Source organism: Salminus brasiliensis, chromosome 24, assembly GCF_030463535.1.
Source record: "Salminus brasiliensis chromosome 24, fSalBra1.hap2, whole genome shotgun sequence".
Taxonomy (NCBI): Eukaryota; Metazoa; Chordata; class Actinopteri; order Characiformes; family Bryconidae; genus Salminus; species Salminus brasiliensis.
This window is the reverse complement of record NC_132901.1, coordinates 17,810,342-17,833,666: the sequence shown is the minus strand read 5'-3', so window position 1 is coordinate 17,833,666 and position 23,325 is coordinate 17,810,342. Positions and strand designations below refer to the sequence as shown.

The window sequence follows — 23,325 nt, the reverse complement described above, 5'->3', positions numbered from 1 at the left end:
CCTATTTGAGTATTGCTGCTGACCATTTGCATGCCTTCAGGACCACAGTCTACCCATCTTCTAATGGGTACTTCCAGCAGGATGGTGCACCATGTCACAAAGCAAAGTCAGAAGAGTTGAGTGTTCTTTAGTGGACTTCCGGACTTTACCGGATCTGAATCCAGTAAAACGTGCTCGGGATGTGGTAGAACGGGAGGAATTGCGTGATTGTAGCGTGGCTTCAGGACTTTGTCTGTCTTTACCAGAACTGACTATCAAAAAAGTGCCCACTGCCCCCTGCCTCGCCTCGCTGCTGACTGATCTATTGAGCTGTGAGGAACACAAAAGCCGGATTTAGCCGGCGGGGGCGTTAGTTGGGTGTGTGCAAGTGTTTGTGTGTGTGTGTGTGCGGCGGGGTCAGTCACTGTTGTTTTGTTCCTGGACGGATTTGAGCCAAATCAAAGCGGTCTCATGACTGACCCGTCCTTTTCCACAAGCGGCCCGTGCCTCCGAACAAACCTTTTGTGGAAAAAACAGCTGATCTGATTGGGAAAACTTGCCAGTGGCCATTCCACACACCCACACATTGACACATTTTCCCACTCGTTATCAGAATCAGGATGACCAAACGGCATGATTCATCACCTACTCGCGCACAGAGGAGCACAGAAGGAGACAGAGGGGGAGAGAGAGAGAGAGCGAGAGGGAGAGGTGCTGGTTAATGCTGATGGGCGAAAAAATGCTACAGTGCTAAAAAAGTCCTGACTCGTGCAGATCTTATCTGCTCATCAATGCGTCCATCAGCCGGCCTCTTCTAATGAGACATGAGTGTGTGTGTGTCTGTGTATGTGTGTGTGTGTGTGCAAGAAAGCGACAGAGGTGTATTTTATTAGTGTGTAAGTGTTTATAAGTGTGCAACAATATTTGAGGTTTATATTATGACAGTAATGAAGGTGTGTGTGTGAGAAAGAGAGTGCGAGAGAGTGATCTGGGGATGTTTGTGAGTGATAGATAGGTGTGTATGTGACAGTGATTGAAGGCTGTGTGCTATTATGAGAGTGTGAAAGTAACGATTCGATTCTTTAGGAAATTATTCAGTGAATCATGCAGTTTTATATGCCCCCATGATTCAGAATCAATTATATATATATATATATATATATATATATATATATATATATATATATATATATATGTATAGAATCAATTATATTCTAGAGAGAGAGGTGGGGGGAGAGAGATAGAGAGAGGGAGATGTCAGTGCTTTTTTGAGATGTGCATTGCTGATCTCTATCAAGGCACTGTCACATCTAGTGTGAGATTGATGATTTGATTCTTTAGGAGAGGATATAGTGACTCTTGCAGTTTGATTCACTTTGGCTCATTATGACTCAGAATATGACTCTATATATATGAGAGAGAGAGAGAGAGAGAGAGAGATGTCATTGTTTTCTTTGAGATGTGCTTTGCTGATCTCAGTCAAGGCACTGTGACATTCAGTCTGTCATGGAGTGTACCACTTGTGTGTGTGTGTGTGTGTGTGTGTGACTGAGGGAAGTATATTTGTAAGTGATGGAGAGGCGTGTATGTACGTTTATGACAGTGACAGAGGGCTGTGTGTTATTACGTGTGAGAATGAAGATTTGATTCTTTAGGAAACGATTCAGTGAATCATGCAGTTTCAAATATCACCATGATTCACTTTGATTTCATTTAGATTTGATTGGTATGATTCTTTGAATTATTGTCAAATAAACATTTGTCTAGTGCTTTTGCACATCTGAGTCTGCAGTGGGTATATGTTATAACAATGGCAAAAAATATTACCCCAAAAATACATAAAACTAAATAAGGTCCTGAGTTACTGACCGGTTCTCTCCCCCTGACCCAATCAGCAGAAGGATAAAAAACCCTTTTTGTTCATTTGAATCAGTTCACTGAATTGATTCACAAAAACACCTCAAACCCACTCTCTTTTTCGTAGCTTATGCAAATGCTTGCTTCCATTCTATAGGCAGATGGGACCCTATATTTTGAATAACCTGCATACTGTTACAGTGTCAGAGACAATCTTCTGGGGCCAACTGACTCAGGCTTTATATAAAATATAGCCAGGAGTGAGTGAACACATGAAAACAGTAAGGAAAGAAGCTAAGAGAATGTAATAGAGACAGAATGTACAAATATGCACTTATTTTATACTGTCTGTCTATCTGTCTGTCTATAAAGTGAAAAATAGGGGTCTACTCATTAAACACACAATACCCTTTTCACATTTTAAAAACTACCCATTTTAAGGGACTTTTATTTTGTAAGTGTTTTAGTGGAAATAATACATAAACTATAAACATCAACTATAGGTCTGGTATGATTTATAATATTGTAAACAGTGGTTCACTTCAGTATGAAACATTTCTACTGAGACGGTTCCCAGCTGGCCACCAATGCTGATAAATGTTATCTGGTTGGATGTAGGTTGTGACATCACGTACCCAAAATTCCATAATGTCAATTTGACGTGGAATAGTGACGGCAGCTGACGCTGCTATTTTGTTGCTTTTAAGTGATGTTAAGTAACCAAAATCCTGCATCTTCCAAACATCTCATGCTAAAATCAAATTTACATGTAAAATCAACATTTATTTGTGATGTTTGATGACCAAAACCCAACATCTGCAAACTTCATAATGTTAATAAGGTGAAATTCTAATGTTGATATGTTGTAGGTTTAGTCATAGTGTTAAGTGATCAAAATTCAACGTCTGTCTAACGTTGGAGCTTAATGGCAGCCCAAAAATGGATTTTGATGGATATTTGACCTTAAATTCCAACCAGAATTCAACATCTGTCTAATGTTGGAGCTTAATGGCAACCAAAAGATGTTTTTTGATGGATATTTGACCTTAAATTCCAACCAGAATTCAACATCTGTCTAATGTTGGAGCTTAATGGCAACCAAAAGATGTTTTTTGATGGATATTTGACCTTATATGTTAACCAAAATTTAACATCTGTCTAACGTTGGAGCTTAATGGCAACCAAAAGATGTTTTTTGATGGACGTTTGGTTCTTAAACTCCACCCAAATTCAACGTCTGTCTAACATTGGAGCTTAATGGCAACCAAAAGATGTTTTTTGATGCATATTTGACCTTATATATTAACCAAAATTCAACGTCTGTCTAATGTTGGAGCTTAATGCCAACCAAAAGATGTTTTTTAAAGGATATTTGACCTTAAATTCCAACCAGAATTCAACATCTGTCTAATGTTGGAGCTATTTGGTCCTTAAATTCTAACCATAATTCAACGTCTGTCTGACGTTGGAGCTTAATGGCAACCAAAAGATGTTTTTTGATGGATATTTGACCTTATATTTTAACCAAAATTTAACGTCTGTCTAACGTTGGAGCTTAATGGCAACCAAAAGATGTTTTTTGATGGACGTTTGGTTCTTAAACTCCACCCAAATTCAACATCTGTCTAACATTGGAGCTTAATGGCAACCCAAAGATGGGTTTTGATGGATATTTGGCCTTAAACTCCAACCAGAATTCAACATCTGTCTAATGTTGGAACTATTTGGTCCTTAAATTCTAACCAAAAATAATTGTCTGTCTAACATTGGAGCTTAATGACAACCAAAAGATGTTTTTTGATGGATATTTGACCTTATATTTTAACCAAAATTCAACGTCTGTCTAACGTTGGAGCTTAATGGCAACCCAAAGATGGGTTTTGATTGACATTTGATCTTAAATTCTAACCAAAATTCAACGTCTGTCTAATGTTGGAACTATTTGGTCCTTAAATTCTAACCAAAAATAATTGTCTGTCTAACGTTGGAGCTTAATGACAACCAAAAGATGTTTTTTGATGGATATTTGACCTTATATTTTAACCAAAATTCAACGTCTGTCTAATGTTGGAGCTTAATGCCAACCCAAAGATGGGTTTGATTGATATTTGACCTTAAATTCCAACCAAAATTCAATGTCTGTCTAATGTTGATTAGAACTAAGATTCACTGTCTGTCTGATGTTAGAGTCCAAGATCTTTCTAATGTTGAATTGACGTCCGGTGCCTGCTTGGTTCGGCACACTGACCTATCCAACAAAATAACTAAAGAATAAAGCAGACTTGACAAATCGTGCTGAATCAGTCGCTGAATCGACTCAGTATATGCTAAATGTAATAATAGTCGTTTTATATGGAGCGGATGAGAATAAAGTTAACCTGACTTGTGAATCATTTTCAAAAGAATCATTGCAGTCGTCAATCAGTCGCTGAATCGACTCACGTTAAATGCTGAATTACATGGAGGGTAAGAGGATAAAGTTCACCTGTGAATCATGTGTCATTTGAATCGGTAGTTCGATTGAATGAAGGATGTGAGAATACAAATAGCTTAACCAAACATGATGTGGATCAGGCTCATTTACTGAATCGACTCATTAAAAGCCATTTAATTTAAGGAACGAGAGTAAAGCTGACCTGTGAATCAATGAATCGCTGTCTGTCTGAAGGAGTCGGTTCGGTACGCCGATTCGAACTCCCTGTTCCTCAAACGCGTCGCGCTACAGAGCTCCGCCTCTAAACAGCATCAGCATCTTCTTCATCATCATCATCATCGTCGCCGTCACCATCCGGACACGAGCGAGAGGTGCGCGAGGCAGGACGCGCGAGCGTGGGTCTCCAACGAGCTGCTGCTGCTGCTGCTGACGGTCTGTGGATGTGAGTAAGGGCAACTCTTCACTCCTGATCCGAGGCGGCGAGTCCAGGTCCGGAAAGTTCAAATCCGCCCCAGGATTTTGCTCCAACCGCCTGGACAGCGCTGCAGCAGCAGCGCTGTCCAGGCGGTTGGAGCAAAATCCTGGGGCGGATTTGAACTTTCCGGGATCTGATTAGCGCTGACAGTACGGAGTGGGAGTTTTATATTGTATTTATCGTATTTTATCACAGTTCCATCCTTTATTTGTCACATTGATGTATTAGACTGTCCTGTTTTTTATATTTTCCTCATTTTTCCTCCATGAGAACAGTCTGTCCTTCACTGCCCGTTTTAACCGCTCATTTCAAACCCGTGCCGACTGACGAGCTCCTACAGGACCTTAACATAGCGTGGCTTTATTTTTATTTATTATTTTTTTAAAACGCTTTTTAATTGTTTTTAAAACGTTTCTACCCATTATTGACCATTTAGTGTTAATTATAAAAAAAAAATAAAAAAAAAAATATTCCCTCTCGTTCAGTGTGTTTTTACACGGGCTGGGAGCTCACACACGCTTTTGTCATTCAGGTCGACAGCAGTGACCGCGTCGTCGTGAACACACACTGTGGCCAAATAATTGTCCAAAACGCCTTGTTAAATTAAATTGACATAATTAAACGGACTTGACCGGTCTTTTTTATTGCCTACTGACGCAGAAACGGCCACAGTGTGTTTTTACACGTCTCTGTTTGCACGAAAATGCTCCAGATTGAGTGTGTTAAAGCTTAATTCAGTGTAAACCACTGATTTTAGGGTTATTTTCCTATGTAGAAATCCTTATCTTTGCGTTCAGGGCATGGTTTTAATGTATGGAAGCCTATTCTTACCTAATTATTATATAATTATTGTTAATAGAGAATTTCTGTATATACATAAACTTTTTACTTTAAGATACTGAGTCATTAGATTCGTTCCCCTTACTTTTGAGATGCTTTTAAGGGCTTCCACCTTAATATCACATGCTGTGTTGAACATTATCCCCCACAAAGTGCCCCTCAGAAAGCTGCGACAGGACCCCAGCCCACTAACTTGGTCGCATTTGTAGGCCTGAGTGAATCAAAGCTCTGGTTAGTGCCGATTTGGTGTCCAAGTTTTTTTCAGCATTTTCTAAAGCAAATTATTATTATTTTACTGCGACTGATATATGTAAAAAAAAAAAAAACAGCGTGAAGGTTTGTTATGAAATTCAGCTTCAGAAATGTCTTGGATGAGAAACCGGCCGAGGCTTGTGTTTTTTTCTTTTCTCGGCTGTAAGCTGGATGTGATATGGGTGCTGATTTTGGAGAGTCTGGCTCTGTGTCTGGGTCTGGCTGTGTCTGAAAATGCAATTTTCATCCCTTTGCTGCAGAGCCCAGTGATGCCTAATGTAAAGCCTAATAATAGCCTGTAGTGAACAGTTTCTACAGTAACACAGAAGGGCTGACGTGCTTCTGTACCCCTGGAAACCTATGCACCACCAGCACCTGTCTGCTTGCTTGCTTCCTTGCTTGCTTGCTTGCTTGCTTGCTTGGCTGCCTTCGGAAAGGGTGCTTTGAAAGCGCTGAGTCTTAGTCGGGTATGGGGGACACGTAGGGACCGCGCGTGAGCTTGAGATGGTCATAAATAATGTGGGTGGCTGAATCTGGGATGAGCGGCGTCGGATGCATTTAATCTCTTCGGTCGGGGGCGGTTTTGACATTGCATCGTTCCATGGTGACCTTGAGCGTGCAGACACAGCTGAGCACAGGAGCCAGTCAGCACTGAGAGACTTTCCCGTGGGCCTGCGCAGGCGGGCGGGCTCTCTCTCTCTCTCACTCTCTCTCTCTCTCACACACACACACACACAGATTACCTCTGAGTTAGTATCATAGAGTAGGTGACTTTGGGCAACGCATGGCAATAACCCCGCCTTCCCCCCACTATTTCTTGTTGTTGTTGTCATTATCCAGGCTACTATGAGGAAGCCACTGGAGTGCTGAAGGACATCTGGATTCGCCTGATTTCCTGCACAGCGGCAGCAGCATGTATGGTGTGTGATAAGCCCACCGGGCACGCCGTGACACAGTCTACTTGCTGAGTGTACCGCCATGGGTCAGCGATCGCCATGCGTCCGGAGGAAGCTGCGACCCGCCCGAGTGCTCACGCTCCTCCTCGGCCTCTTAGCAATAAGCTCCGTTCCCTTCTCCCTCCGTGCCTTCTTCTCATGGGGCTCGGCCTCCCAATGGGAGGAGTTCCAGGGCCCCGCCCCACACAGGACACTGCTCTCCACTCAGGTGGACGGCCACGGTAACCTCTCAGAAGACATGCCTAAGGCCATGCCCTTGTCGGCTTCGGCAGAGGCCAACGAGAGCCAGGGAGAGTATCCCGAGGACCTGTTTTCGCTGGAGGAGAGGCGTAGGGGTGCAGTGGTGCTGCACATGATCGGCATGCTCTACATGTTCATCGCTCTGGCCATCGTCTGCGACGAGTTCTTCGTCCCTGCTCTGACTGTCATCACTGAAAAACTGGTCATTTCCGACGATGTGGCTGGCGCCACCTTCATGGCCGCCGGAGGCTCGGCCCCCGAGCTCTTCACGTCCGTCATCGGCGTGTTCATCTCGCACAGCAACGTGGGCATTGGCACCATCGTGGGCTCGGCCGTCTTCAACATCCTCTTTGTGATTGGGATGTGTGCTGTCTTCTCAAAGGAGATCCTGAACCTGACGTGGTGGCCCCTCTTCCGGGACGTGTCCTTCTACATCCTGGGCCTGATCATGCTCATCGTCTTCTTCCTGGACAACTACATCAGCTACTGGGAGAGCATCACATTGCTGATGGCCTATGCCGTCTACGTGATCTTCATGAAGTACAATGCCTGCATGGAGATGCTCGTCAAGGGCCTGATGAACCGCAACCAGGTGGTGGAGGTGGTGGAAGCCCAGCCTAAGGTGAGCCAGAACTGCTTGCAGTATTTCACGTCTCCTTCATCCATACTTTATTACATTACACAATGTCCTCTTCTCCTCTTCTCCTCTCCCTCCCTTCTTCCCAGCATTCACTTGCTCCATATCCTCCATCTTATCTGATCTATAAATGTTATATACAGGAGTACACTAAATGGACAAAAGTATTGGGACACTTGCTCATTCATTGTTTCTTCTGAAATCAAGTATATAAAAAATATCCTGCTTTTGTTGGAGTACCTGTCTCTACCGACCAGGGAGGGCTTTCTGCTTGATTTTGAAGCATTGCTGTGAGCATTTGATTGCATTCAGCAACAAGAGCATTAGTGAGGTGTTGGATGATCACCACCCCACCTCATCCCCAACTCTCCAACACATCCTACAAGGTATTAGAGGGAGCACCAACCATCTTTCCAGAGGACACAGTTCCACTGCTCCAGGTATTGGATGTTCCAATGCTGGGGGGCTGTATACCCCATTAGGCATGGTGCCAATAGGTTCACCTTTACCTGCTCCAGAGAGTCTATTCTATTGGCAGTGCTTCTCTACAGAAACTAGACAAGCTGTGTGTGTGTGTGTGCATCTACACATCTGTGTCAGCAATGGGTGGAATTTAAAGTAGCTGAATGCATTCATTAGAAGGGGTGTCCACAAACATTTGGATATATGGTGTATCTTGTAATACTGTGAAATAAATGGGAAATAATGTGAAACTGAATTCTGTCAATACCAGCCAGCACTAATGTACACCTATTTTGGGACCAGGCAGCTGGTAGTGATTGAGAGAGAGAATGACAAGAGTGATGGACTGACCGATTACGGTGACACAGCAAAAAAAAAAAGAAAAAAAAGAATGGTCAGGGTGATACTGCCAAAGTGATATTGCTCTGGTGTGGATTTTCACCCGGCATTTGTCATGTGCTACATTTCCAACAACACAAGTTGCACACCAAAGAGTCGACCCCTCTATGTTGCCTGGCAACAGGTAGCGGTTTGTTTAGTGGGTTAGACGGCACTACTCGCAATCAAACACATGCACACATATACTCATCAGGCATTTTGTTCCATATGCTGTAATGCACAGATGAAACACTCCATTGCGTCGACTGTTTTTATGCGGTATAAATATGCCTTTATTAGATTTATTAGATGTTCAGTTGCAGCCGTAGGAATCCTGTCTGTCCTACTCCATGCTGTTCCTTTGTTTCTGACTTGGCTCTGAAGCACAGAATGAGTTTGGTCTCATTCACCAATCCGAGACCTCTTAGTCTGGCTTCTAGGAATTAAACCTTTGATCTTGAATCAGCTTTTGCATTATCATATCCTAATTATATGATTAAATGGACAGAGGGAGCTGACCCTTGTTTAAGAAGCTGAAGTATGCCTATACCCACTTACCTTAAATACAACCCTAATAAGACCCTAAAGCTAGGTTTCCCACATAAGTAAAGTTTAGGCATAGACTATGTTTCTCTTTCAATAGGAAAAATCCCTTTTCACCCCATCATCCGCACCATCATCATGTAATCCCTTTGCAAATCTCAACCAGTTATCTAGTACATTATATTTTAGCCCTTATCTAAGTGTACCCATTTTACATGACTCTGCAGTTGAGCTGTACGTGTCTCAGCTGTGGCTCTTTTGTTGTTTGTGATGATTCACAGAATATGTAGGAGGCCTGGCAACAACAGCAAGATATTTCAGATATAAATACAGATAATATACATACATACACACAGCTATGCCTTGTGCCAGGCTGATTGTAAAACAGCCTGGCACTGTTTTTAAGGCATATAGCTATCCATCTGTCTCTGTCACATGACCTTTATTTTCCACAGAGACCATATGAGTGACCGTCTTGTGCTGTGTCTCAACAGACAAAGACGGCAGGCAAAAAAAAACACTTGATTGACTGCATGGCTCCACACTCTACACTCACCTACCTTGGATAGCAATGAATAAGAGCCATTGCTAATAATGTAAATGTAGTGTTTTTACAGCATGTCCCCACGTGTAACCACGGGTCGAGCAGGTATTTGACCCATCACTTTTCAAAGTGCCGGGGTGGCGCCCATGCAGTTTTAATGTAGTTGAAGCCGTTTAAAGCATAGACTGTATATAAGAGTAGACAGCACAGCACCATTCACACTTTTTCGAAGCTCCATTCGAAGCCAAAACATGGCTGAAATAGAAGCTGCCATCTTGTTTGTGCTTGCGGACTTGAGGACAATTGGAGGCAAAGCATGCATAGTGCAGACGGGAGGCCAGGCTGTATGACCAGCCATATAGTGTTTACTCTCCATTTCTTTCCAGTTATCAGTTGAACTGTAGACATGCTCAAATGCTGTATAGCTATAGACCAGGGATAGCAATCTCCCTGAGTCAAGGCCACAGCTCACATGGTTAACGGCCGTACTTCCAAAAGTCTGCTTCACCGAAGTTACATAGTGTAATTAGCAGTGTGCTGAACCAGGAGTAGCAATGATGAGCATGAAACCCTATTTTTATTACACATTAGTGGAGCATCAGCATGATTTTAAGGCTGCTATTTTAAGGTCAAAATGCTGAATGATGTTTCTTTATGTCGGAACAAAACCCCACTCTGAACATTTTTAGACTTTTAAAAAGTGTAACTTTTAAAGGCTGCTTTACAGATATATCTGTGTGTTTAGTACATAGTCCGTCACTGTGCTCTGGCGAAAGCCTGAAGTGATTTTACAGTGGGCTAATTTGGCTGCTTTGGTACTGCATATTGAGCGAGATGGTTTTAAACATGACAACTTTTTTTTGTGATGTTTTACTGTAGAAATAAATAAAAATAAATTAATTAAAACTGGTTTGCAGACATGTTTGATAGACTAGCCAGCAGACTCTGTGCTGGATGGTTATGTGTGGCAAATGTGTTGATTAGTATGATTAGTTTAGATGCCTTTTGTACAGGAAACATTACCTTTGGTGATATTACTGTGATATTACAGTGATATTACTGCCAAACACATTACGTTAGCATACACTGAACCCTTTTAAAACTTGTCTAATTGACTGTTTTTATTGCTGTTGTTGCATTATACCGTAAAAAAATCTTGATCACTTGCACAGATCACCGTGACTTGATAAGGGTGGTAAGGGTGGGCAATATATGCCAATCAGCCATAACATTAGTACCTCTGATAGGCAAAATGAAAAACATGAATTGTCTTAATCTACAGTGGCATCTGTCAGGGGGTGGGATATATCAGGCAGCAAGTGAACAGTCAGTTCTTGAAGGTGATGAAGGTGTTAAAACACTAAAAATGGGCAAACGTGAAAATCTGAGCCATTTTGACAAAAGCCAAACTGTGACGGCTAGACGACTGGGTCAGAACATCTCCAAAACATCAGGCAAGTCTTGTGGGGTTTTACTGGTATGCGGTGGTCAGTACATATCAAAAGTGCTCCAAGAAAGGACAGCCGATGGGGTTATGGGCAGCTTATGCTCATTGACTAATGACATTTAGATCATTATATTGTTGATGTCATGCAAAACCCTTGCATCCTTATTTCTGATGATTTTCACTTTTTGAATTATTTTATATTATGTCAGAATCTCCTGATTAACAGGCCAATTGAAATGCTCCAAAATTGGATCTTTTCACATTGACATCCATTTAAAGTTAAGAGGGGTTATTTCCTTCTCCTGTAAAGTTACCATTTTACAGATACAAAGTTCTTGCAAGACAGATATTCTCCACTATCTGAAACAACAGTACGATAACATAGTAATAAACCAATAGAAAAATAAGCTAATAAATAAATGTGGCCTAAAAATTAATAAGCCCACACAAGCACAGCTTTCAGGTGATGAAAAAGGCTGATACACCTAGTAACAGTCTGGCCATCATATCCACACAAACAGAAGTGTGAGGCATCTCCAGAAAGATATATATATATATATATATATATATATATATATATATATATATACAGAGAGAGAAAGAGAGAAAGCTATTATTTAGGTACGGGTAAAGTGGACTACTTTTGGATACGATGTTTGTCTAGCTCTGACGAACAATATTATGTAATTGTTTAGAAAACGATGAAGCACAGGCACAGTGCTGAACAGTGGTTAATCTGTCACGCAACTGCCTGACCACTGAACTCTGTGAACAGAGTTGACAGAGATGACATCGCTAGTTGAGTGGACACTGAGAAAGCTCAGAGACACCAGCAGTCATGAGTCGTGCTTTATATACGTATCACTTAAGGTTAAAGTAATGCCAAGTGACCGAGCAGCCTGAAAGAATATGAAGGCTTTATTTCCATAAACATCCTTATCAGCCCTCATGAAGGGTCATTTCCTGGAAGCTGTGAACTGGGCATTAGTGTGAACACAGTTAGTGTTCCAGTTTTGACAGTTGTAGTAGATGCATGATGGCAAATTAAAGGAAGGTTTTAGTTTGAAGGCCTGTGCGAGAGTGTTTAGCTATACTTTGCTCTAATAAAGCTGTCGGAAGGAGAGTGTATGCTGAGGAAGCAAGCAAGCAAGTTTCTTGCTCTTGGATTTGATGTAATGTAAGAACGCACCACGCAGCGGTGGGATTGTGGTCCGTAGAGCCGTTCTTGTGCATCCCTCTCCGCTCATGTGGGATTACTTAAACAATGTCAAATGCCAGAGCGGCCACCCTGGCTTAAGCAGAACAAATTGCGCCCTACTTTTGGGGAGGAAAAAAATCCTTAGAGATATTAGAGTCTTCTGGAACAACGCTGAACATACTGTATATACTCTCCAGTCCTTCCAGTTCACAGGCTTTGCTTTAGGTGTTCTGATTGAAATGTAGACATGCTCTAATGCTCCATTGCTATAGACCAGGAGTGGCAAAGTCAGAGATGAGGGGCCACGTCTCACATGGTCAGCTGTTAGCGAGGTCTTACTGATTTTTGTTGGAAAACACAACACTGTGTACACTTGTTTTGACATAAGGCATGATGTTCTGAGGTTGCGAATGGAGAATTAAAGATTCTGCCCATGAGCTAGATTCTCTGTTGTCCCACCCCAAGTTGAAATGGAGATTCTGATTGGTTCTGCCTCTGAGTTTGACTCTGTGTTGCCCCACCCCCAGCTGACATGGAGATTTGGATTAGTTCTACCTCTGAATGATTCTGCCTCTGATTTTGATTCTCTGTTGTTATCCCACCCCCAGCTGACATGGAGATTTGGATTAGTTCTACCTCTGAATGATTCTGCCTCTGATTTTGATTCTCTGTTGTTATCCCACCCCCAGCTGACATGGAGATTTGTATTGGGCCTGTCTCAGAGATAGAATCTCTGTTGCCCAGCCCCCAGTTAAAATGTAGATTCTGATTAGTTCTGCCTTAGATATAGACTTTCTATTGGCCCACCCCGGCTAAAATGTAGATTCTGCGTGCAAATCTGAGTTTGAGTTTCTGTTGCTCCGCCCACTCTGCGGCCCTGCCCCCAGCTACAATAGAAATTTTGATTAGTTCTGCCTCAGATATGGACTCTCTATTGCCCCGCCCCCAGCTAAAATGTAGGTTCTGATTAGTTCTGCCTCAGAGACAGACTCTCTATTGCCCCACCCCCAGCCAAAATGAAGATTCTGCTTGCTTCTGCATCTGAGTTTGACTCTCTGTTGCTCCACCCCAGATGAACTGGAGATTATAATTATTCGGTCTGCCTCCGAAGTACACTCTATTGCTCCACCCCGAGCTAAAATAGAAATTTTGATTAATTCTGCCTCAGATATGGACTCTATTGCCCCGCCCCCAGCTAAAATGTAGGTTCTGATTAGTTCTGCCTCAAAGATAGACTCTCTGTTGCTCCGCCCCCAGCTGAAAACAAGATTCTTATTGGTATTGCCTCTGAGTAAGCTTCTCTGTTGCCCTACCCCCAGCTGAAATAAGGGTTCCTATTCTGGTCTGCCCCAGAGATAGACTATGTTGCTCCGCCCCAGCTAAAATAGAGGTTCTGATTGATGGAGTTGGACTCTCTCCCTGTCCGTGCCTATAGGTCTGTGTCAGTGATATTTGGGGAGTGGATTTCTTTTAAAAAGCGGTTGCTGTATAGCATGGATTCTACAGTTATTTGGCAAGCTGGATTAGCTTTATCGGGCCGAATGGTCGACACCCACGCTGTAGAAAGAACATTATGAGAGATACGATACTGAGCTTAAAATCCAGATGTGTGGAGGGAGATCTCAGTCCTGCCGCAGTCAGATGTGGCTTCTCCTGCTTCAGCTGCAAGTGGGACTGCTACTAATCTAATAGCCTCTGGTGTGGCTCTCCAGTGTTTGTGTTCAGTGATAAGAAAAATGCCACACTACACTGGATTGTTATTATTTGCTTCATTGAAAAAAAGAGCATGGGGTCATTTAGCTACAGTAGTGCCTAGGTCAGAATCTGTAGATGTGTCTGTCAGTGTATGTGTACACAAAGGTGGTACAATATCAAGCCCTGGCGCCATATAGTGATTCTGCCGGATCATGGGAAGGATCTTCCTTGGTGAGATTTAACGCCGCCGCTCTGATTATCCCAATGGATTTAGGTTGCTTCGTGACATGAGATGGAAATGAGTTTTGGAGATATGATCTGTGAAATCTGTACTGTAAAGCTTTAACTAAATCAGGATTTATTCTAAGTACATAAAGAAATTGAATCAGAGGCCATGCGAAGGAGAGGCGCACAGGGAAAGACAGGCCTGGCCATTCCTTTGCTCTAATGGCTCAAATGTGTGAAATGTTGGGAGAGATGCAAATGTGTAACCACTGTAACAACGGCAACTTCCCTCCTGGGATCAATAAAGTATTTCTGTTTCTGAAATTTGAAACCCTGCACAATGTCAAAACCATGCTGTTAAAGAATAAGATCCTTGAGGAACTTGTGGTGCTTTGAGGAACCTTTAAGGAGCCCTTTTCTTCTGAAAACATTTTCTTAAGGGTTACATTGTGTACATTTAGTTTTAGATCTAGTTAGTTTTACCTCCTCCAATACTTGACAATGACTTGTTTGTAGAAGGGCATGCGTCTGACGTCGGCATATTCTCAGATTCATTTTGTTGCCTCTAAACTTCCAATATTAAGGCATTACAGCCAGCGACACCCACTTTAAGCACAGAACTCAAGACCAGTTCCAGTTGGCCAACAATTATATCCTTAACAACCGATATAATCATCCCCATGTGCTCCTGCGCCTCATTTTTCACTTCCTTTCCAGTTATTTCTCTTCTCCTATTGTTTAATGGATGAGTGATAGCCTTCCCTTAACTTCCTGTAAATGGTGGTCTGTAATTCCAGACCATCTAAAAAAAGATGAAGAGTTTTCCACACTGCAAACGAACCAAACCATTGGTGAATTGGATCCAGACCGAGACCAAATTTTGGTCTTTTGGTCCAGACTTGGTCTGAGGCACCCTTTACACCTGCTATTTTGATTCGCACCAAACAAGAAAGGTGTAAAGGCCCCCTAAAATAGTGATCTCATCAAAAAGCAGTGCATAAACAATACAAAAATAGACAAGATGCTACGAGAAGCCTGGTTTTGATCACTGATGTTGATTTCTGATGACTGATGAAAGAATGAGAGACCTTTTTACGAAACTAGGGATTTGGAAGGGGGGTTTTGACCAGGAACATACACAGTATGGACAAAAGTATTGGGACACTGGCTCATTTATTGTTTCCTCTAAAATCAAGGGTATTAAAGAGAGTTTATCCTGCTTTTGTTGGAGTAACTGTTACTGCTGTCAAGGGAAGAAAGCTTTTTACTAGATTTTGGCACATTGCTGTGAGAATTTGATTGCATTCAGAGACAAAAGTATCAGATGGAGCAATAACCATCATTCCAGACAACACAGCTCCACTGCAGTGGCATTGGGCATGGTGCCAGTAGGTTGCTCCTGCTCCCAAGAATCCTGTTCTATTGGCAGTACCTCTCTACAGGCACTAGACATCTGTGTCAGCAATAAGTGCAACTTAAAGTAGCTAAAAGCATTCAGTAGAAGGGGTGTCCGCAAACATTTGGACATATAGTGTATATAGTTTTAACTGCACTACACTGTTGATATTGGCACACCTGCACAGAATACTAGAGGTTTTCCTTGTTATTTCACTATTTATGTGGGAATGTGTACAAAATGAGAAGCAGAAGGCTAAGCAGCTCTAATGACCTTGACACATAGAGAGAGAGAGAGAGAGAGAGAGAGAGAGAGAGAGAGAGAGAGAGAGAGAGATGTCGCTACACACATCTAACTTTATATTGTCGGCTGTTAAATCTTCTGTTTGTGTGTGTGAAGCCTCCTGTTTACTCTAAGCTCAGGAACCCTGATGTGACTCGGTGAGTGTGCAGGATTACTGCCCTCGTCCAGAGAGTGATCCAGTGTGCAGCCGACTCAGTCCATAGAGTGCAGATTGTGTGTTATTCTCTGTCAGGTACCTATTTAATTAAATTTAGCTGTGAAGCGTTTCTGCTGTTCATCATCAGACACAAGTGATCTGATTTAGCTTCTGGCAGTTCTGCTACCTCATCAAAACACACAGATACACATTCGTCTGACCTGCGTATGCTATATCTATCTAGCCGTCTTGCAAGCAACAAAGAAACATGACTCTCATAATCTGAAGTAATCTAGTAATCTATGCCTAAATCCAAGGATTTTAAGACCCCCCCCCCCCCCCAATTCACCCATGCACTTCATATTGCAGGACTACAAACACTGTAGTGCATACTGTCCAGTATTTGCGTGCTTCAGGTTGAAAATAATTATGTATTAAATTCTAATTATGTAAAATAATAAATACAATTAAGAATGACTCTAGTCATTCTACTCTTGTGTGCTGTACGACAGTATTATTATCGTATAATGTTAAATGTAGTTATCGTGGTATATAAGCAGGAACCTCCTAAAACAACATTTTGTAATTTGAGTTGCTTGTTGAGAGAGAGAGAGAGAGAGAGAGAGAGAGAGAGAGAGAGAGAGAAAAGAGAGAGAGAGAGATATCGAGAGAAGGAGAGATTTTGTATGCTGCTATTGAAGCCAAGAGAAGTGTAAGATTGTGCACAGTTGTGTTTTTGTGAGTTTTCTTGATCATTATAATCCCCATAATCCCTTATTAAATGCCTACGGTGATGACTATGATCTAAGGCAAGCGACTCTTGTAAATGACACGTGATTTATAGTCCTATCAAGCTTATTTTAGCATGGCTTAAAAGTGTGTGTCTCAGTCTCAGTACTGCTCATATATTCAGCTTACTGGGAATTTGTTAAGTCCTTCATAGGCATCCTGGTGGGAACCTGTAGTCACCTCATGCTTCGATTCTGTTAAGATTCCGAGGGATTCGATGATAAACCGATTATCGAAGCCTAGTAGATAGTCTCTATAGAATGTGACTCCACTTGTTACTTTGAAAGTAAAGTATTTGTAATGATCCATAATTTCAATAATAATATTTTCATAATTTTCAATTTCAATAACTTTTATTAATAAAACAAATGGAGGTGATGTGGCAAGACAGCTGGAAGGTTTCGCAGTGGTGTCTACGGCAGAACAACGCCTTGACACAGTGGGCAACTTGAGCATTCACTGAGAAGCCAGGTTTTATATGTGAGCATAGCATTTCGCATGTGGGACTTTACCCAGTTCATCAGTAATAACCATGTTGGATCATTATCCGTGACTAAAACTAGACCCTTCTTGGTGATCTGCTGTTCCTTTGCTACACTCTTTAACAGCTCAGCCACATCTGCACCTGTGTGCCTCTCATTCACTGCTATTATATGGAGCATACAAAATTCTAGCTGCTGCTAAAAAAAGGTAGGGTGACATAAGATTCTGTAGCAATGGATGTCCACGCATCACATGCTACAGCTATCCTGCCCGATTTCTTCAGCGATTCCCATGATCTCATCAGCTCGAAAGTGCTCCATAGCACGACAGCCCTGGTTCTCAACGTCTGAATACGAACACAAATCCTTCTGTAAAAGCTGCAATAGTTTATGATTCGCTTGGCAGTTTCTGATTTGGGTCGAAGCTCTGATATTGCTTGCTTGATGGTCCTCTGGGTGGCAGCAATGAAAACGCCCAGTTGTAGAGCGATAGACGGCAAAGCTGCCACCCAACTTGGAAAGTGTGAAGCGAATTAAAAGCTCTGTCGCATGTTTTATTGCCAAGGATTTGCGTCCGTATTTGGTGGGAAATCTCTCTCTCACTTCTCATGTCCACAGATTGTCTGAGCACTGCATTTCAACACTTCCGAGGTCCCCTTTCTGCATTCAACATTCATTCATTAATTAACATTTAGAAAATCGAGTTTTGACATTTGTGAATCGATTCAGATTCGTCCGCGCCCAAGAGAATATATATATATATATATATATATATATATATATATATATATATATATATATATATATATATATAAGAATCAGTTACTTTCCCCTACCCCTGAAGTTTACTGGAGGTTTTAGATAGTAAATAGAAAGGCTATATACGGTTATGGTCAGGGCATCCCTTGGTTACCATCTCCACCACTGTAAGGAAATCAGAGCAAATCAATCTGAGTGACTGTTTACATCTCAACCACTAAATTATGCCGGAATTTGAAAAAATCTATGATTTCCCCCTTGAAGTGAAGCCTAACCAGTAGAGACCAGTCCACCATATGACATGGATTATTTTCATCGCGTCATTTTAGATCTCATTTTTGTTTTGAGTGTAGATTACCTCAATATATTAAATGCATAGATTATATTGGCTAAGTAGATTGCATTAGAGCAGATTAGGCTGCATCTATTTCATTTCATGGCCATAGATTATGAGGCCTTATTGGATTTGCACTATATTTTAGAGAGCTGCAACAGATTCAAATACATACAGTTTATGTTTTTCTGACAAATTATAAGTGTAAGTGCTTTTGGTTAGAAACACAGGACCTAGTCAGCATAGTATAAAAGAGCAGAACAGTCCTGTTTTGTAGAGATCTGATCTGATGTTAAAACTAGAGATCAGTGTTCTTGATTGTGTTCTAATTGTGGCTGATCTCTGATTCCTGTTTAGGGCAGGGCTGGATGCCACATTAACCTTTCCAGGCATTACCTGGTAGTGCATCATCTTGCAGTGCTTTTGTAATGTCATTGCATCTGTAATGTCTGTGCATTGTTTCTAAAGACGAAATGTACTTTACGTTTGGAAATAACCACATTAAAAACGTTGTCGAACTTCAAGCACTCTCCGTGAGAGCCAGGAATTCCCCTGACGATCTGCAGTATGGAGCTCAGAGTGTTGTTACTCACTGATACTTGCTGTACTGGGCTGAGTGATGTGCTCACGTGAGGGGTGTCCGGTTAGTGGTGTTGAAAGTCTCCCAGAAGGCCCGTTGGTTTCACATACTCTACTAATAAGTGAGTTTGAGTCTGATATGCTATAAAAAAAAAAGCCAGGCTGATGCACATAGGAGTGGATTTCTACACCGCCTTTAAGGAGGTTCTGCAGCTGTATGCAAGGTCTGTATTGCCATCTGGTGCTTGTGACCTCACGCAACACTGCAGTAACTCACAAAATATGGATTATATGACCGTCTAAATAATCAGACGATCAGCAATCTAATATTTCATTTGAAAATTGTCAGATACCAATACATCGTACTCTCAAGGTTTCTTCCTCTCGATCTGAAGGTGTTATTCCTTGCCACGTGTCGCCTTAAGCGTGCTCAAAGGAGGCTCGGACACGGATCTCTGTGCATTTATTGTGCAAGCCCAATATAAATCAGTTTGAATTGAACCGAACTGAATACATAGCTAACCGATCCTTGCATCTGTAGTTAAAACTAAGCTAACTAAACTATAACTAATAAGATTTAGATCAAAAGAATATAAATTAATCTCTCAGGTTGGCCACGAAGAAATATAGCAGTATATCTTTTTTCTCAGAGACAATGAGCTGCTTTGTTTAGTGATTTATTGTTAATGTCTTTAGAGGTTAATAGGCTTTTAGTAAAAGCCCAAGTTACCGTGGTAACTTAATTGGGGATGTTACATGTGTGCAGCTGTGTGAGTGCACCTTTGCATGCATTTACTTCTGTGTATGCGTATACATGTGTGAGTGTGTGTGTGTGCCTGCAGTTGCCTGTTGGACTTAATTACAGTTATTCCAAATCATTGTGTCAATGCCAGAGCTCATCTCCATCATAAAAAGATCTGAATGATGAATGTAAATGTGCAGTTTGAGCTGCAGCTTCTAGCTGGGTATTTTAAGCCCTCGCACTAAAGACACTGCACAGCTAGATCTTTAAACACCTCCCCCCATTACTAACAAACAATTAACAGACTGACCAAATACACACTGACCTTTTGTGGACAAGGACTAAGCCTAGTCCTGGACTACACTGCATTTTGAATGGATATTATACATTTAAATAGTAAATTGTAGTGCAGGACTAGGTTTAGTCCTTTCTCAGGGGAAAAAAACCCAACCATATATGGCCAAAAGGTTGTAGACACCCACCTATTCAACATTTTACCTGAAACCTATGGGCATTATTCAGAGGTTTGCCCCCTCTTTGCTGCAGTAACAGCTTCTGCTCTTCTGGGAAGGCCGGCTTTCCACAAGATGTTAAAACATTGCTGAGAAGAATTGATTACATTGAGCCCGAGGAGCATTGGAGAGGTCAGGTAGTGATGTTGAATGATTGATTAAGCATCTCATAATTATTGGATGGAATTCCCATTACTGCGGAGAATGCAGTTCCGCTGCTCCACAACCTCCACAACGCTGGAGGGCTTCATACCGCCCTGGCAATGGGCATGGTGACCCCAGGCTAATGTGTGGCTCCTCCACAGCGTCCTATTGTAGTCAGGACAAGTCAGATTTATTTATGAAGTAGTTTTACGGCCTAATATTGTCACAAAGCAGCTGTACAGAAAATAAGTAAGACAAAAAGACATGTAACTCCCATTAAAAACTCAAGACTCCCATCTGTTAAAAAATACTTATAAATTATTAATGAAAAGCATAAAGTCATCTTCACACCATTGTTAATAACACCATTATCTGGTAATAATTACATTACACTTTCCCATGGAAACAATCCTGTCTAGATATCGCCTTGCTTACTGCATCGCAGTATATTCAGGATGACAGCAGGTCTAAAGTAGGTAGCAGCAGACCCTGATGGTCTTCCATCAGCATCAAGCTAGACAGGTGCACACCTATATGCACAAAGTATATCTGGATACTTCATCCATCACTTCTGTCTAAGTATGTGTGTGTGTGTGTGTGTGTGTGTGTGTGTGTGTGTGTGTGTAAGGAAATCCTTCTTGTCTTAATTTGATTCCAAGCAAGGTCACCTGTGATGGCTGGCTGAAGGTGAGGACAGTAGAGGGAGGGATGGATAGAGAGAGAGAGAGAAAGAAATTTGAGGCCCAATCGATGTGAGCTATTTTTAAAGACGAGGGAATTAGCTAATGTAGTAGGCATTGTACAGGCAGTGCACCAAGGACATGGCATTCCTTTCTATTACTGATAGAGTCTGCCTTGTGTGTATGTGCACTGTAATCCGAATGAGAGGAAAGACTATTCCGAAAATACAGTGTGCTCTTGTAAATAAATGGACATCCAGCATAAGTTTGGATTGAAAAAAAAGCCCCTTTTCTGACAGAACTACTTTTACACAGAGAGGTGAGGTAGTGCAATTTTACCACTATAATGATATCTGTAATATTAGTGACTGACTCGCAGAGTCAGAGAAGGGGGTGTCTGCTTGATTTTCGCATCATTGTTTTTCAAACCCGAGAAAAAGTGTGGATATCTCTTCTTAAAATCCACTTGTAACGGTGAAGTGACAAACCAGGCGCCAGCGGATATAAAGCGTTAAAAATACTTCAGTATCAGGAGTTTGAGCAGAGCTAGTGCTAAGCTAACAGAGCAGACATGGGCGAGACTGAATCGGTAACCATAAACATGCCAAAATCCAAAACCAGAGAGACAAACATCAAGGTGAACAAATCCAAAAGGGCAAAATCAGAAATCAGAACACTGTAGAACAAAGCAGGCATCAAAACACAATGAGGCAAACAACAAGGGATCCCACTCAGTTTACAGCAAAGAGCTGGCAATGCTTCTCAAAAGGATTAACAAACTGAACAGTTACATATACTAAAACGGTTGATAGGAAACAAGTTTGCGGTGAGTTAACGGGAGTAAACGGGAGGAACGTTTTTTGATTGGCTGAGGTGGGTGGTGTAATGGTGATGTCATAAGCGGTGGGAGAATATGGCGACGTGTCACCACTTATGCAATTTTCATGAAGATTGGGACAGTCACCTATTTCTTTGGTTCATTAATTTGTTCAGTTTACGAGGAGACTGAGCTCCATCATCAGAGGAGCAGAGCTGTGAACAGTTGGGCAGCCAACTCCAGCACGGTGGGCAGCCAACTCCAGTGCCTGGGGAGCAGAGAGGGTAAAGGGCCTTGCTCAAGGGCCCAACAGTGGCAGCTTGCCGAGCTTCTTAGTGTTCTTTTTCCTGGTATGCACACATTTTTACATATCCTACCATCAAGAATATTACCATTTGATTGTGCAGTGTGTGACAAAGGGGCTCTGCTCCTACCCATGTAAGACTAGTGTCTAGAACTACCTGTAATGTTCCTTAAGCAGTCAAATTTAGTCAAAAGAGCTGTTTGTTTATTATATCTTATATTCTTGTGTTGCTTTATATGGTGCTTTAAGGCACCGGTTCCAAACCCAGGTCCTGAGGCACCCCATCTGCTGCTCTAACACACCCACTTCAGCGCAGGCTTGATAAACATATGATTGGTGTGCTGGGTTCTGAACAAACACTAAAAGGTGCAGGACAAGTGGTTTAAGAACAACTGCTTTGCGACACTATGAACACTATGGCTGCACAATTCTATACACATACATGTGAATCAGTCTTAGCATCAGTTTGGACAGTCAAGCATTCGTTTACTCATATTTCTGATAGTCTTCTAACTATAAGTGAATAGAACATGCGTAGTCATATAATATATGGCCAAATGTTCATGGACACCCCTTCTAATGAATGCATTCGGCTACTTTAAGTTGCACCTGTTGCTGACACATACATATGATGTGCAAATACGCACACACCACTTGTCTAGTTCCTGTAGAGAAGTATTGCCATTAGAATAGGACAATCTGAAGCAGATAAACATGAAGCTAGCTGCTGTGCCGGAGCTGGGTACCCGGCGCTTTCCTGCAAGCCTGGCGGCTGCTCGGCAATGCTGCATCAGCGACAGTTCGAAAAGAGGTGGTGGAGGAGATGTGTCGGGAGCATTGCTAGTGTTGCAAATGGGTGGGTTAATGCACAGTAACAATGAACAAAACAAACAAACCGTAACAACAAATGAAATTAAATTATATATCTAAAACATTGTGCATCAGTACATGAATTGACATCATGGGTGACTGCGGAGCAGCAATTTGCAGTTTTTAAGAGGATTTAACTATGATTAAACTGCGGTAATATGAATGTAACATTGGTAAAGGTGTATTCTGTGGCATATCTTTAGTATTAAAATATATTTTAAAATATTTAAAACCAGTAGGCAAAGGTTTTACTTCTTTGCTAGAGGGCCCAACAATGCCCATAGTTATGGAGCACTTACTTGCGTTCACGTTATGC

The 23,325-nt window shown here is 41.8% G+C and overlaps 1 protein-coding gene across 1 annotated transcript in view; it reads left to right on the top strand.

Annotated features, from left to right (window-relative positions):
* Positions 1–4,555: 4,555 nt before the first annotated feature.
* LOC140546507 (sodium/potassium/calcium exchanger 2) overlaps positions 4,556–23,325 on the top strand; it is a 57,285-nt gene continuing 38,515 nt past the window's right edge. Inside the window, 3 exon segments of the mRNA XM_072669850.1 lie at positions 4,556–4,712; positions 6,678–6,802; positions 6,804–7,655. Coding sequence (XP_072525951.1) covers positions 6,755–6,802; positions 6,804–7,655 — 900 coding nt within the window. The 5' untranslated portion in view covers positions 4,556–4,712; positions 6,678–6,754.